Source organism: Micromys minutus (assembly GCF_963924665.1).
Source record: "Micromys minutus genome assembly, chromosome: 10".
Lineage (NCBI taxonomy): Eukaryota > Metazoa > Chordata > Mammalia > Rodentia > Muridae > Micromys > Micromys minutus.
Genome location: NC_137979.1, coordinates 17,917,717 through 17,931,979, shown reverse-complemented (window position 1 = coordinate 17,931,979; position 14,263 = coordinate 17,917,717). Strand labels below are relative to the sequence as shown.

Genomic DNA, 14,263 nt, shown 5'->3' with positions numbered 1-14,263 from the left:
CTACATTCCTTGAAAGATATGTTTCCAACTTCTTTATCCAGCGATATGCTACTGGTCACGCAAAATTCTGCAAGGTGATCCTGTAGCCCCCAAACAGCCCCACATGCACATGGATCTCAGTGGATTCCCAAAAGCCTTTTCCTCTCCCTTGCTTTGACAAACTAGAGCTCAGGACACCTTAGGAAGAAACCTCTTTACAAATGCTCTCGGATCCACAAGTCCCTACTGTTTCTCAGGCACTAGAATTTCCAGCTCAGAGCAAGCCATCTGAAGCCTATTCCCTGCTTTTCCCTTGGGACAAACCCTCACCTTCCTGTGAGACATAGAGTATCTGCTGAAAACCAAAGTTCTCGTTGTAATTATTTTGATCCTCAATACCACTAAGAAGTTCAGAGGTCAGAGTTGGAAGTCGGTTCCACCTGGGTTATCTGGAATCTCATTTTGTAGTAGACAGACAACTGACATCTTATTCTGGTGCCGTTTCCAATATAGAGCCAGAGATGATGGCATTTTATTATTCTATCACAAGTATGTATTGAACAAATGATGGATGGATCATTAGGACTTGTCTCCTTCATTATTCATGGAAGCTATGTCTGCCATTAGACCACACATTCGTGTTGTTATAAGGTCACCAGACAGATTAGAAGCAGCTGCAAACAAAAAAAAAGTTGGAGGGAAGCTATGTCTGCCATTAGACCACACACTCATGCTGTTATAAAGACACCAGACAGATTAGAAGCAGCTGCAAGCAAAAAAAGTTGGAGAAAGTGGATGCCCATCAATTTAGAGGCCCGAGAGCTGTAAATGACTTTTCAGATGGCTGTTGGTACTGCTGATCATCTGGTAATACTGGATAACAGTGACTCTGCCTTCCACAGTCTAGAAGGACAATATCCCATAGTAAAAGGTAATATGAACTGGTTATATGTTTACATGATGTATCCTGTCTACACAGTTGGAGAGATAGAAGTGTGTGTGTGTGTGTGTGTGTGTGTGTGTGTGTGTGAGAGAGAGAGAGAGAGAGAGAGAGAGAGAGAGAGAAAGAAAGAGAAGTACGTGTGGTATGAGAGTACATGACTATATAGCTGTATGAATGTCTGTAGGTGTGCACACACATGTGTGTATGTACATTTACAGGTGACACTGGGAATTGACCCAGGACCTTGTGTATACTGGGCAAGTTCTTTACCACTAAGCTACATCCCCAGGATTCAGCTGTTCTCTGAGCACTGAAGAAATTACAAGATGGGTAAAAATATGAACATTGGTTCATTTTTTCCCCCACACCTGTATTCCCCAAATACTGTGAAGGAAATTTCAATGCAAACAAAGGAGAAGATAGGAAAGGAGAGTATCAGAGGACAGACAAGCTTATTTCAGAAGACTCATGGAGTCTTAGATCACCCCCTTCTCTCTCTCTCTCTGCAGATTTAAGAAGATAATACCAGTTCCAGAGCAGAGCATGATCCAGACGCTGTGCTACCTCCTTGAGTGCCTCCTTACAAAGGAGGACATTCCTGCTGACTGCCCCAAGGAAATATATGAACTCTACTTCGTGTTTGCTGCCATCTGGGCATTTGGCGGTTCCATGGTCCAAGATCAGGTAAGATGGCATGTTGAGATAAATAGCATGTTGTATTATATAGCAAGAAAAGCTGACACTGCCACAGGCTTGGAGGACAGGCCACTAAACTGTGCAGTCATTTGAAATCACCAGACTAGTTTCTTGCACACTGTGCCACTAAAGGCATGGGTCCCCTGGCAGAAGCCTCTCAGGCTGAGACAGAGGAGGGTATGTTTGGAACTATTGCTTTTGGGATGAGAAGCATACCTCTGCTTTTGTGGAAAGCTGTGCAGCGTTGGGACTTAGACAACTGTGGGGATGTGTATGCTACTTGGTAAGATGACCTGCATTTTATAGAGCAGGATCAGAGAGTGTTATACTATAGGAATCTAAATGAAAGGAACATCTTCAGCCTTCATCTAGAGATCTTCAGAAGGATGTGCTACTTTGTAGCTAGCCAGAGTTCCCCAGGGTGTCTCTATGTCCTTTAAGCATAGAGAAGATCACGTCAAATGTTAGCTGTAAGTAGGAAACCAAGTAATATTTACCACTGCGTGTTTTCCACTGTAGCCTCATGTTGTGGAGGCATAGAGACATTGACTCAGACAATGATTCCCTAACCCTTCCTATATTCACAGCCCCTTTCTTTACTTTAGTATGTTTTATCTGGACATAACATATTCAAGATTATACAAACTAGTGTTTTATTATTGAGACTATGCAATGTTATAAAGATGTCAAAAACATGAACCATGTGAGCAAATTTTAAAATCCACATTAAAGTGTTGTTAACCACTGACACAATTATAATATAGATTTGCTCGTTGTAGATTTATCCACCTGCTATCAATGGAACATTTGGCCAAGACTTACTCTTTTCTCGCAAAGTCTCTGGCAATTATTATTTCACCCTCTACATATAGGCATTTGAATATTTTTGCATTCATCATGTATGGAGGGTCAGTCATTCCATGTTGGGCTTACTTTACTTAACACACCCTTGTTAGCATCACCATGTCTTAAAGAGATTGTAAGTTTGGTATGCTTATCCCAAAACACAGCAATCATAATAGAAATCAGAGGAGCAGAAGGCATTGGATCAGTTCATGCACTGACTATGTTGATGACTTCACCAGTATGTGCTGAGCTCCAAACTCTCTAAATCGTTTCTATTGAATGTGTTCAGCCTTACTTATCAATAAAGGGATTCAACAATAAACCACTGACAAGAGAGAGAAAATGAGAAGGAAAAACAAGGAAGGGAAGCAGAGAAGGAAAAGAGAAAATGTTTACAGAACTTGAATTGTAGCTGTCAATATTACCTGAGAAACCAGGAGGGAGATGTTCAATCTGCCTCTTCCTTACTCTCCCCATGTGTCCAGACGATGATGACGACTCCTGGGTTGTTGATGAGGGTATTGTTCTAATTGCCCAATGTGGATACTTGGAATGTATTGAGAACAGTACTGGTGTGTATACATGTTTGCTAGCAATATTCTCCTAACGTAAATATTCAGCTCTACAGAAGTATTTGGTGCTGTCTCACAAGAGGAGGCCAGACAAGCTATGATTGCCACCAAGTTATGATTTATTCCTTCTAATCCTGGCTGATTGTGGGGCTAGCTGTGTGTGTGTGTGTGCATGTGTGTGTGTGTGCATGTATGTGTGTGTGTGTGTGTGTGTGCATGCACACTTGTGCAAATACACGTAGAAGTCAGAAGTCAGTGTCACATATCTCCCTTGACTGTTCTACAACATATTTTTTGAGACAGTTTCTAACTGATCTGAGGCTCGTCAACTAACCTAGACAGACCCAGGTGGCCAGTGTGCACCCTACAGAACCCCAGCACTGTGATTATTGGCATGTACTTCTGTGCTCAATTTTTGTATGGGGGTGGGAGCTTGAACATGGAACCCCATGTTTATGTGACAAGCACTCAACCCGTCTTCCAAGCCCTCTGGAGCTCTTTGTTTTTAGAGGGGAAAAAAAAAAAAAAAAAAAAAAAAGCCTTGCCAGACAAAGCCATATTTGAAGACTCTGAAGAGTCAAGGAGTGAGACCAGAAGAATAAACTCTTTTCTTTGTTCCAGCACCACTCCGTTATTGCATATTGCTCAGACTTCAGGATGCAACTCCCTACCCCCGATCCCATTCCAGAGTCAGAGGTTTTGAGGGTAACAAGAGAGAGATGTGTAGGCCTGGAAGTTTGACATCTGGAAGGTTTTGTACTGCTCTATAGTCCTTGGGGAAGGCTCTTCAGACTGCTTTGAGGTTCCACTCTTAAGGTTTCTATTGCTGCCATGAAACACTATAATCACTAATAGAGAAAATGCTGTATTTCATGGAGGCATTTTCTCAACTGAGGATCATTTCTCTCTGATAACTCTGATTTTTGTCAGGTTGACACACAAAACCATTCAGTACACCCTCAGAGACATAATATTCAGGGTGAAAAAGACTTGTAAAATTTTCAAAATTCAAAGACCTATGCTTGCTATCCAATACAATCTCTAGCCTTCCAGCTGCCAAGATGTCAGATACCTACTCCTGGGCTTCTCATCTACATTGGCAGCAGGATAAAGATCAATTTTCCAATCTATGTAGAGGTATTTAAATCTACTCTACTTGTTCTAAAAGCCTGGAAGAAAGCACCCTCCCAGGCGTCTTAAACTCTTGGAACTAGGAACAGCCATGCTGGCCCATGGGGAGAGGCACAGTAGAAAGTTTTTAGCAGCAGGGAGTGCCCAGAATCCCACACAACCTACTTTAAAGCCAAACACCAAAAAGTGATGTAAATTAGGAATAGATATTTGGCCAGATATTTGCATCAGCACTACCAATGGTGTGTCAATTAACTAGCTTTCAGTAAGACCACACACCAAACAAAAATGGAGCCTATGCCTGTGTGGAAGGTCCAATTTAAAAGAAAAATAGCAACACAGCCCTGCTGACTACTTTGCAGCAATCACAGAAAGTGAGCTCCCACAGGGACATTATAGAGAAAGCACAAGACTGGGGATGAGAGCGTACATATACAAAACAGGGATCATTCTAGCCAGCCAGGATTGTTTAGAACATTTGTGATGATTGAATGTGGTGAGATCAGACCCCAAACTTTATAAATGGGATGCCAGTAACGTATGTTACTGTCATGCAGTTTAAAGGGCATGGCTATTACAGAATAAGCAAATGGGAGACTGGATTTTATAATATATAAAATTCCACTCTAGAGACACAGTGACCCCAGCTAACTGGGTCATTGGTCCCCTTTGTATGCAGCATTGTAGGAGCTCTTTGTAGCAGTGTTTGTGTGTGTGTGTGTGTGTGTGTGTGTGTGTGTGTGTGTGTGTGTGTGTGTGTATGTGTGTGTATGTATGTATGTATGTATGTATGTACAGGCTAGGTTATTAATAAAGAATAGAAATTGTTTTGCTCTTAGTTCAGGAGTCCAGACTTCTGGGAGCTTGGTACCACACCTGCTTTCTTGATGTGTCACAACAGGGCAGAGGGCATTCCATAGAAGACAGAGCAAACGTGCTAGCCTATGTCTCTCTTCTTTAAAAGCTACCATGGAGGCCTTGCCATGTGGCCTCATCTCAGCCCAATTCTCCTTCCCATGAAAGCCCTTCCTCCAGGTAATTTTACTCATGACTTGAGACATTAACTTTCCAACCATATAAATGCTAGGATACATTCTAACCTTAGCAACTGCCAGAGGACAGCATCTGTCTTAGGGCATCACTGGCCTTCTGGTCCCGGACAGGGTTGATGCTTCAGGAGCTCTGTCATTCTAGGCAATTTCTCCATCCTAGAAACACATATAATCAGGAACTCTTTGTGCCGCTACCTCAACTTCTGTTCGTGCCAGAGATACCCACATGGGCCCCTTGGGCTCTGGCAGACCTGTACCCTGACAAGCTTTGTCTTTGCAGCTTGTAGACTACCGGGCAGAGTTCAGCAAATGGTGGCTGACTGAGTTCAAAACAGTCAAGTTTCCTTCCCAAGGAACTGTCTTTGACTACTACATAGACCCAGAGACCAAGAAATTTGAGTCCTGGGCCAAACTCATCCCGCAGTTTGAATTTGACCCTGAGATGCCTTTGCAGGTAAGTAGGAATGATCAACCAATGGCATGGTACCCATGGAGGTGCTCAGCAGAAACCCCTGTTAGTATCAAGTGCTTGACTTTGTATAAACCAGTTGGTCCCCAACTGTATTCTTTTTCAAATCATAGGTGTAATGAAGCCACAAGTCTCCTATGGGAAATGAAACAAATAGAGAAGCCAATCAGCATCATTAGGGACAGAGGACAGGAGATGGAAAAGCCAAATGCTATTGTAGTCTCTTTGGAGATGCCTTGGAGAGACAGAGGACAGTCTCTACTGAACCCCAGGGTGCAATAATAGTAGGTTTACAAGATGGACAAAGTAGACGTTAGGAAAGATACTCATACCCACCCTTACTAGGCAAGCTTTCCCATGACAATCTCCTCTTCTGGAATGTTCTGGAACATAGTGTTGTGTGACATGCCCATCACATCCTGTTCTAGGCTTGTTTGGTACACACAAGTGAGACCATCCGTGTGTGCTACTTCATGGAACGGCTCATGGGGCGGCGGCGGCCGGTTATGCTGGTTGGCTCTGCTGGTTCAGGCAAGTCTGTGCTGGTGGGAGCAAAGCTGTCCAGCCTTAACCCTGAGGAATACATGGTTAAAAATGTACCCTTCAACTACTATACTACATCAGCAATGCTACAAGGTAAGCGGCCCCAGGGCCTGGGGTGTGAGCCACTAAAAGCCTAGCAGAGCATCCGTGCTATCTAGGCTGAACCTCAATCACCAGCAGCACTGCTAGGTGCTAGGAGCATCTACAGATATTACTATCCCTCAAATCTGGTAGATTAGATCAAAAGCTCAGGATGGGAAGCTGGGTGCATAGGGTCATACCAAGTAAAACTTCATTATGCATCCCATCTTCTAAATTTTCTTGGGGTCAGTGGTAGGCTAACCATGGGGATTCATTCATTGGCTCTGAGTAAAAGTAGGCTCAGTGCAGATCTTCCCCCTGTGCCAGTCACTTCTCATTGGTCCTCCCTTATAAGGAAACCTCAATTTATGAAGAAACACTTTGCATATTGAAATGTCTAAGTTTTGAATGGTAGTTTAAAATGTCTAAGGTTTGTAATCTCAATACCCGGAGACAGAGGCAAGAAGGGTCATCCGAAGTCCCTCACCACTGTGGACTACAAAATGAGTTCCAGGGTAGTCTGAGCTACAGAGGGAGTTCGGGTCTCAGAACACGAAGCAAAACAAACATGCTTTCTTTTGAAGATCCATCCAAGATAATGCTTCAGCAAAATAAAGGTAGAAATGGGGTCGAAGGAGCAGATTCATCCTTGTCCTGCCAGTTGTCGCTGTTAGAGTTGTAGAAAGCTTACGCACACACACACACACACACACAGAGAGAGAGAGAGAGAGAGAGAGAGAGAGAGAGATGAGTGCACACTCACAAGCATGCATGCACACACACTAAACACATGCACATATAATGCACACACACAAACACAGACAAGAAAAGCTACAGTGTAGGTACTTAGAAGATGCTTGTGTATCTGACAATGTGTGATATTTTGACCTAAGTCGTCATCATTTTGCTTGGGAGCTGTTAACTTTAACGTTTTTGTGTGATAAGCTTATGCCTGTGATGGAAATATTCCTACCACAGCCCATTGCAAGATACTAATACAATGTCGAAGAACATGGAGTTACTGGGAAAGAGATGCACCACCATGCCCACTGCCCCATACCTTCTCAGATCTAAACAAAGGAAGTACCACCAAGGCATAGATGACAGTAAAAAGACAGCAAACTCATTACAATGTAACTTTTAAGGTTTTATCCCATTGTTCTTATTATAGTGACATATAAGCTTATTCTTTTTAAATAATGATTTTATTGAACATGCAGGCAAGTGCTGGGAGAAGTGGTTCTTCCAACAATTGGAAACAGGAAAACCAGATACCTGGTGTCAAAGTAGAAATGAAGCATTGAACGACACCTATGAACTCCAGAGACAGCCACAGAGACTCACTCGACAAAGAGGCAAACTAGTGCACTCACTGTGCAAACCCCCTAGTCTGACAGCTCAGTGTTTCAGCTGCAGCTAGCATGGAAGGCACTGAGGATTAGAGAGACTAAAGCACATGGCTTAGCTACACAAGACAGGCAGCATATTGCACAAGCAACGGGGGGGTTTGCAATAGGCTTGCACTGGTGAGAGAGGAGATGGATGTAGCCTAATTACTCACTTGTTAGAGTTGTTTGCAGAATTACAGACAGGAAGTTTCACAAACATGAATTTGGAATCATTTCCGTAGCATTGTCAAGAGACAAAAAGGGCGATACAGGCCAGAGTGAGTAGTACTATCTACATGATGATTTAAAAGATATATGTGAAATTTACCATACATTATATATTTTATATATGTATGTGCAAGATATATATACAATATATATGTATACACACATACACACACACACACACACACACACACACACACACACACACACACACACTATATGGGGCTGGAGAGGAGACTCAGCAGTTAAAAGCCTGTGCTACTCTTGCACAGGACCCAAAGTCCACATTAGGTAGCTCACAACAAATGTACTCCAGCTCCAGGAGCTCTAGCCTCTGTAAGTACCTGCACTCTTGTGCACATATACACATATACACATGGAGACAGGGTAAAATATTTAAATCGTTTTTAAAGAAATAGAAAAGATATACTACAGAACGCTCTTAACTTACCGAAGTTTATTATACAATGGCGACACATCATGACACATAAAGATTACCTCCAGAAGGAAATATATCTCCAGAAGGAATCCAGAACAGTAGTTGTCCCTGCCCTAGGGGAACCAAACACTGAGAGCAGGATAGATAATTAAATGTTTCTTAAAGTATTAAATACTTCAAGAGTACAGAAAAGCAAATATAACATAATATATGATCAATTACCACCACCCAGAATCAACAGATGGTAACGCACCTGCTCCCCACCCATCCTCCTCCCCACTCCTTACTAATGTGAATTCCAAAGCAAGCACATACCAGTTAAACTCTCTCTACCCACCTATAGTCATAAAACATATAGTGCTTTTGTAGACATTTAAACTTCATATCATACTGTTTCTCTTTGACAACTTACTTTATTTTAATCAATGTTAATCAATGTTTTGACACATCCAGATCTATGTTATTTATTTCTACTCTTACATAGAATTCTACTGTGGGATTAGGTCAAAGCTCTCTATCCAAGATCCTACTAAAAAGCAGCATATGTTTCTTTTTAAATTTTATTAGTTCTTTGAGAATCATGTACAGTGTGTTCTTGTCTTATTCATACCCTACCCAACTCCTCTCAGATCTATTCCCTTTCCTGACAACCCAACTTTGTGACCACCTTTTATTTCTTTAACCCAGGTCTTATTTGTGCTGTCCATATATTAGAAGTATGGCCTTCCATTGGAACATGGTCAGCTTATCAGGGACCACAATCTTAAAGAAAACTGATTTTGCATATCCCAGTAACTGTCAATTGCCGATAGTTCCTCTGCTATGGGTGGGGCTTGGTACCTACCTCCCCTATCCATCTTGGGATTTGGTCTAGCTCAAGCTGTCACAACTGTGAATTTATATGTGTCTTGCTGTGGCAGAAGACACTACATTCTTGTGGTCACCCACTGTCTCAGACTCTTACACTGTTCCCATACTCTCTTCCACTATGATCTCTGAGCCCTGGGAGAAGAGGGTGTTAAGCAGATATCCCATTTATGACTAAATATCTCACATTCTCTTACTCTCTGCATGTGGACGAGCTGTGTATCTTTGTGTTAGTTACATCTATTGTAAGAACAACCTTCTCTGATGATGACTGAGAGATACATTAGCCTAGAATAATAAATCATTGGGAGTAAGTGAAATACTATACAGCCATAGGTTCCTGACCTAAAAATAGTGCCAGGTATTCATTTCATCTTGTGAGAAAGAATTGATTCCAATCAATTAGTGATTAGTTACTCCTAGGATTTCCACGACACATGTCTTATGAGAGCAGTCATTACTGTAGCTCTTAGAGTTCACAGCTGGGTAAGATTGTTAAGACCTTTCGTCTCAAGTATTGCGCATGGAACTTTCTTGAACTATGAAAGTTGGAGTAGGGATAAGGCCTCCATATCAATATCACTTTGATCTCTTTATGCTCTCTGACTCAAGTGTGTAGTGTTGTTACTATTCGGGTCTTACCATCAAGTCTCTGAGGGTAGTTAAGAGCATTAGCAACTGCTTGTGGTGTTTGGGGATCTATGGACCTCACTGGTCAACAACTCCATAGAGACAGCTCATTTCTGGCACTAAGATTTTTGTTGAGTAGCCTGTGGTGTCAATTATAGGCACTGTGGCCCCTTAGGATAGCCACATTTTAACTATGTATATCTATTGTAATAAGTACATATCCATATTTATATCTATTATATATGTTTTGATATACTAGGAAGTGTCAAATATAGTTTTCCATATATTTTTTAGAAAGGTTTTAGTGTTATCACTCCATATTCCTTTTTATACCCTGCCCTCCCATCTCCCACCCCCAATTCCTGTTAAATTATTACCCCTTAACTCTTAATATAACTAACTGTCCCCCGACACACACACTGACCTCTTACTCCATCCACTTACCTGAGAATTTCATAATTTTGTTTTTTCTGAAAAGCTGAATAATATTCCATTGTATAAATGTATCCCATTTTCCCTTCCCATTCCTCAGTTGATGGACATGTAGGCTCTTCTTTTTTTTAAATTTAATTTTATTTCATTTTTAATAGAACAACTTTATTTTTAAAAAACAAAGATAAATGTACAGATTTTAAAAGCATTTTTTGCATAAAAGTATATGAATACATTTTTGTCAGTACTTTATTTTTTTTAAAGGTTTGATAGTATGCCTTAAAATCTTACTAGTTACAATGAGCGTAAAGTACATGTAAAAGAAGATGTAACCTGGAAGTAGTCAAAGTTTTGTTGGTGTGTAAAGATTAAGCATAATGATTTTTCTTTCTTTCTTTCTTTCTTTCTTTTTTGGCCTTTGTTTTTCTTGAACTTCAGATAGTCTGTAAGTTGTTTCTGAGGTATTCAGAGCTTTCTGGGGTTAGTATCCAACTATCAGTGACTGCATATTATGTCTGTTCTTTTGTGACTGGGCTACCTCACTCAGGATGATATTCTCTAGATGCATCCATTTTCTTAAGAATTTCATAAGGCCATTGTTTCTGATAGCTGAGTAGGCTCTTCTTATGACCTACCTATTGTGAGCACAGCAGCAGTGAACACAGATGGGCAAGTATCTCTCTGTGTCTTAGGGTATATGTGCAAGCATGCATATACTCCTTTGAGTATATGTCCAATGATGGTATAGCTGGACCATGTTTTTAGGTTTTTGGGGAACCTTCACTCTGATTCCCTGGTGCCTGTCCCACCATGTACTCCCAACCAGCAATGACTAAATATTCCCATTCCCTTCACTAGCATTTATCACTATTTGTGGACTTATTTTGTTACTATTTTTTTTTCGATTTTCCCTCATACATTCTTACTAGTGTAAGATTAAATTCCAAAGTAATTTGAATTTGAATTTCTCTGATGGCATAAGATGTTGAACATTAAAAAAAAAATGTTTCTTGACCATTTGAGCATCATCTTTGAGAACCATGTTTAGTTTCATGTTCCAATTTTTAGTAGAGTCGTTTGTCTTGTTGATGTTTCATTTTTTGAGTACTTTGTGTATTCTGGATACTAACCCTCTGTCAGATGTATAGCTGATAAAGAATTATTTTCCATTTTATAGGCTTAATCTTAGGAAAGGTTTCTATGTAATAAAATACATATTAAAAGTATAATCTTTCCTAAGGTTTAAAATATCTGCACACTCATAAGACCATTGTCATTATTGAAATACTGAACACACCGACCTCCAGGACCCCTCAAGTCCTTTGATAACCCCTTACTGTCTCTCTGTCCATCCCACCTTATGCCAGATATTCACCGACCTTCCTTCACAGTCGATGAGTTTGTATCTTCTTTTACTTTACAGACTAAAACAGCATATATGCTCTTTTCTTCTTGTCTCCTTGCTCAGCTGCATTTTAGAATAACCCATGTTGTTCAATGTCAACACTTTATTTTTTCAGTCTTGAATAGTAAGATAACATTTGTAAAACACTCCAGATGATTTTTAACACACAACTGCTTAGTAGGGAGAATGTATTATTATAGTATTAACAAAAACGTCTCTCAAAGTTAAGAGTCTATATTATACAAGCCTTCTTAAGCCACAGCTGCCAGAGTCAAAAGACTATAACAAAATTTTCTTACTAAACAAAGAAGTCAAACAAAAAATATTCTGAAAATAAAAAAGCTAATATTTTTGGAAAAGATGTTCTTGCTTTGAATAAGCAATAACCCCACCTCACAGACCAAATTCTGAGGGATCTCGGGAACATTTTGCAGCTCACACATTGTTCTAACCCAATGAATGCTTCTTTTCTCCACATCAGAAGCTCTTATATAGAGAAGGTAGCTGCTGACTGTACCTGCCTCTCTCTCTCTTTATTCAGTTCTGGGGTCTCCATGAGTCCTCTTCAAAGTGACTGAAATGTAAATGAAGAATGTGCTTCAGGCTTTCCCACAGCTCACATAGCTATACAGACAGAAATTCAATGTTAATGTAGTCACCCTTATGCTAAGTGCTCCATCCTTACCCCCTTTAGTTTACGAAATTCCCCAGCCCATCTTGTAATGGATTAGTTCACTTGTAATGTTTTTGGCTGTTAGTAGAAAACATAATGATAGTGGCAAAGAAAACACACACACACACACACACACACACACACACACACACACACCACGAAGTACAAAAGGTAAACATTTACAAACTCTAGATCCATTGTTTAATAATACCAGTATTAAATATTTGTTATTCCCCTGGCTTATCATTCAAGATGACTGGATGGCTTCTGTTTCATCCATTGCATTTACATTCCAAAGAGGGAAATACACAGCTGCAGTCACTGAGTCAAAACAGCCTGGGCTATATGGGGCAACCCAACACAGATGGATAGATAGATATGGATGGATGCATGAATGCATGAACATATGGGTATATGGGCAGAACACTCAAGAGCCTCATAGGTTTGTACATGTGCCTCATTCTTCACACTATGGTCATCCCAACTGGAAAGCATCAAAAGAAAATGAAGTCGAGAACCATGGTAACCACAGCTCTGATGTAATCTTTCTCATAAGATGAGCGAGGCTACAGTTCTCACTGGAGCCTCTGTTCTCCATCCCACCAGACTCTCCACAACCAGCTACATAGTTTTACCTTCTTTTGCAAGTGGTTTATTCTCAGGTTCTGCTGCAGGTTACTATGATGAAAGCTCATTTTAGCTTTATTTTTATATCCTCTCTGTTGACAATCATTGCATATCCTTCTATCTCCTTTGTGAATAACTATAACTTATACCTTCAAGAATGTGTCTCCTGAAATAAGTTTTCATTTAGAAGAGGTGGGATTATACTGCTAATTGAAGAAGTTGTGGTTCCTGGAATTAAACATAGATTTAGCTCTGAGCTTTCAAAAGCTTGGTTCATAAAGACAAATGGGAGATAATTTTTATGGGTTATAATAACGGTGTCATCTTAGATTACTGTGACAAGTGTCTCTCATTCCAAATTGTTTCGTGATCTCTTTCAGTCTTAGTTTTAATAGATCTGTTTCTGTGTCTTCTCCGTTTGCTCTCCTCATATGTTTTGAAAATGTAAATAAGTTTTTAATTTCTTTTTAGTTCTAAACCATACCAATAATCACTTTAATAGTCAATGCTCTAAATACATCAGTTAAAAGAAGATTGTCAAAATGAATTTAAAAAGAAAAACAAGACCCAAATATATATTGTTTATATACAAACACTCTGAACTGACCATGGTGACACTTGTTAATCATAACCGAAAGGAGACTAGAGTAGACATTTTCACTTCAGATGAGACCTAAATAAGTTTTTAGAATAATAATAATACAATTTGCAAAGAGTCACAGACTGATCAAGACAGAAAAGAGGGAATAAAGAACTTGATGAAGGTCAATGGACTCAGAAGGATCTGGCTGAACCATGGTGCTCATGGTAACACTATATTCTCTCTTCGTCTGACTGAGATTAAAATTATTAGTTCAACAAATACTTTAGAGCTTAATTACACTAATCAAAAAGGAACTCAGCTGTCTGAAAGTGTAAGACGAGTCTCTATAACAAGCCCATTGAAACGTAAGGTTACTGGTTACCTTCAAACATCTACTCAAATCCCTGCCTCAAAGAAGTGCTGTGCTTACCTTGCTATAGATAGTTCTCTTTTACTCAACGTCTTCAAAAAATAATAATAATAATGCTAGGTTCTCTGAAATCCATCATCTAGTGAGCAAGAGTTCTGCTTGGAATTGTGGGTGATTCGAAGCACAAGGAAACTGTGAACCTTACCTTTAGACAACAGAGAAGTTGTCCCATAAACTATGAAGCATAACACAGCTATTAAAATCGTGTTTCAAACGCATCTTTATTATCAGATAGAAAAATTTGCCATAGAG

General features: G+C 40.0%; 1 protein-coding gene across 2 annotated transcripts in view; it reads left to right on the top strand.

Moving 5' to 3' along the window:
* The window catches only part of DNAH9 (dynein axonemal heavy chain 9), a gene marked incomplete at both ends in the record, with an annotated part of 315,299 nt that overhangs the window by 150,789 nt on the left and 150,247 nt on the right, over nt 1-14,263 (top strand). For both annotated transcript variants that reach the window (XM_080922531.1, XM_080922532.1), the window contains 3 exons: nt 1,432-1,606; nt 5,500-5,673; nt 6,117-6,324. In XM_080922531.1, the coding sequence (XP_080778657.1) occupies nt 1,432-1,606; nt 5,500-5,673; nt 6,117-6,324 (557 nt within the window). The remainder of the gene's footprint in view (nt 1-1,431; nt 1,607-5,499; nt 5,674-6,116; nt 6,325-14,263) is intronic.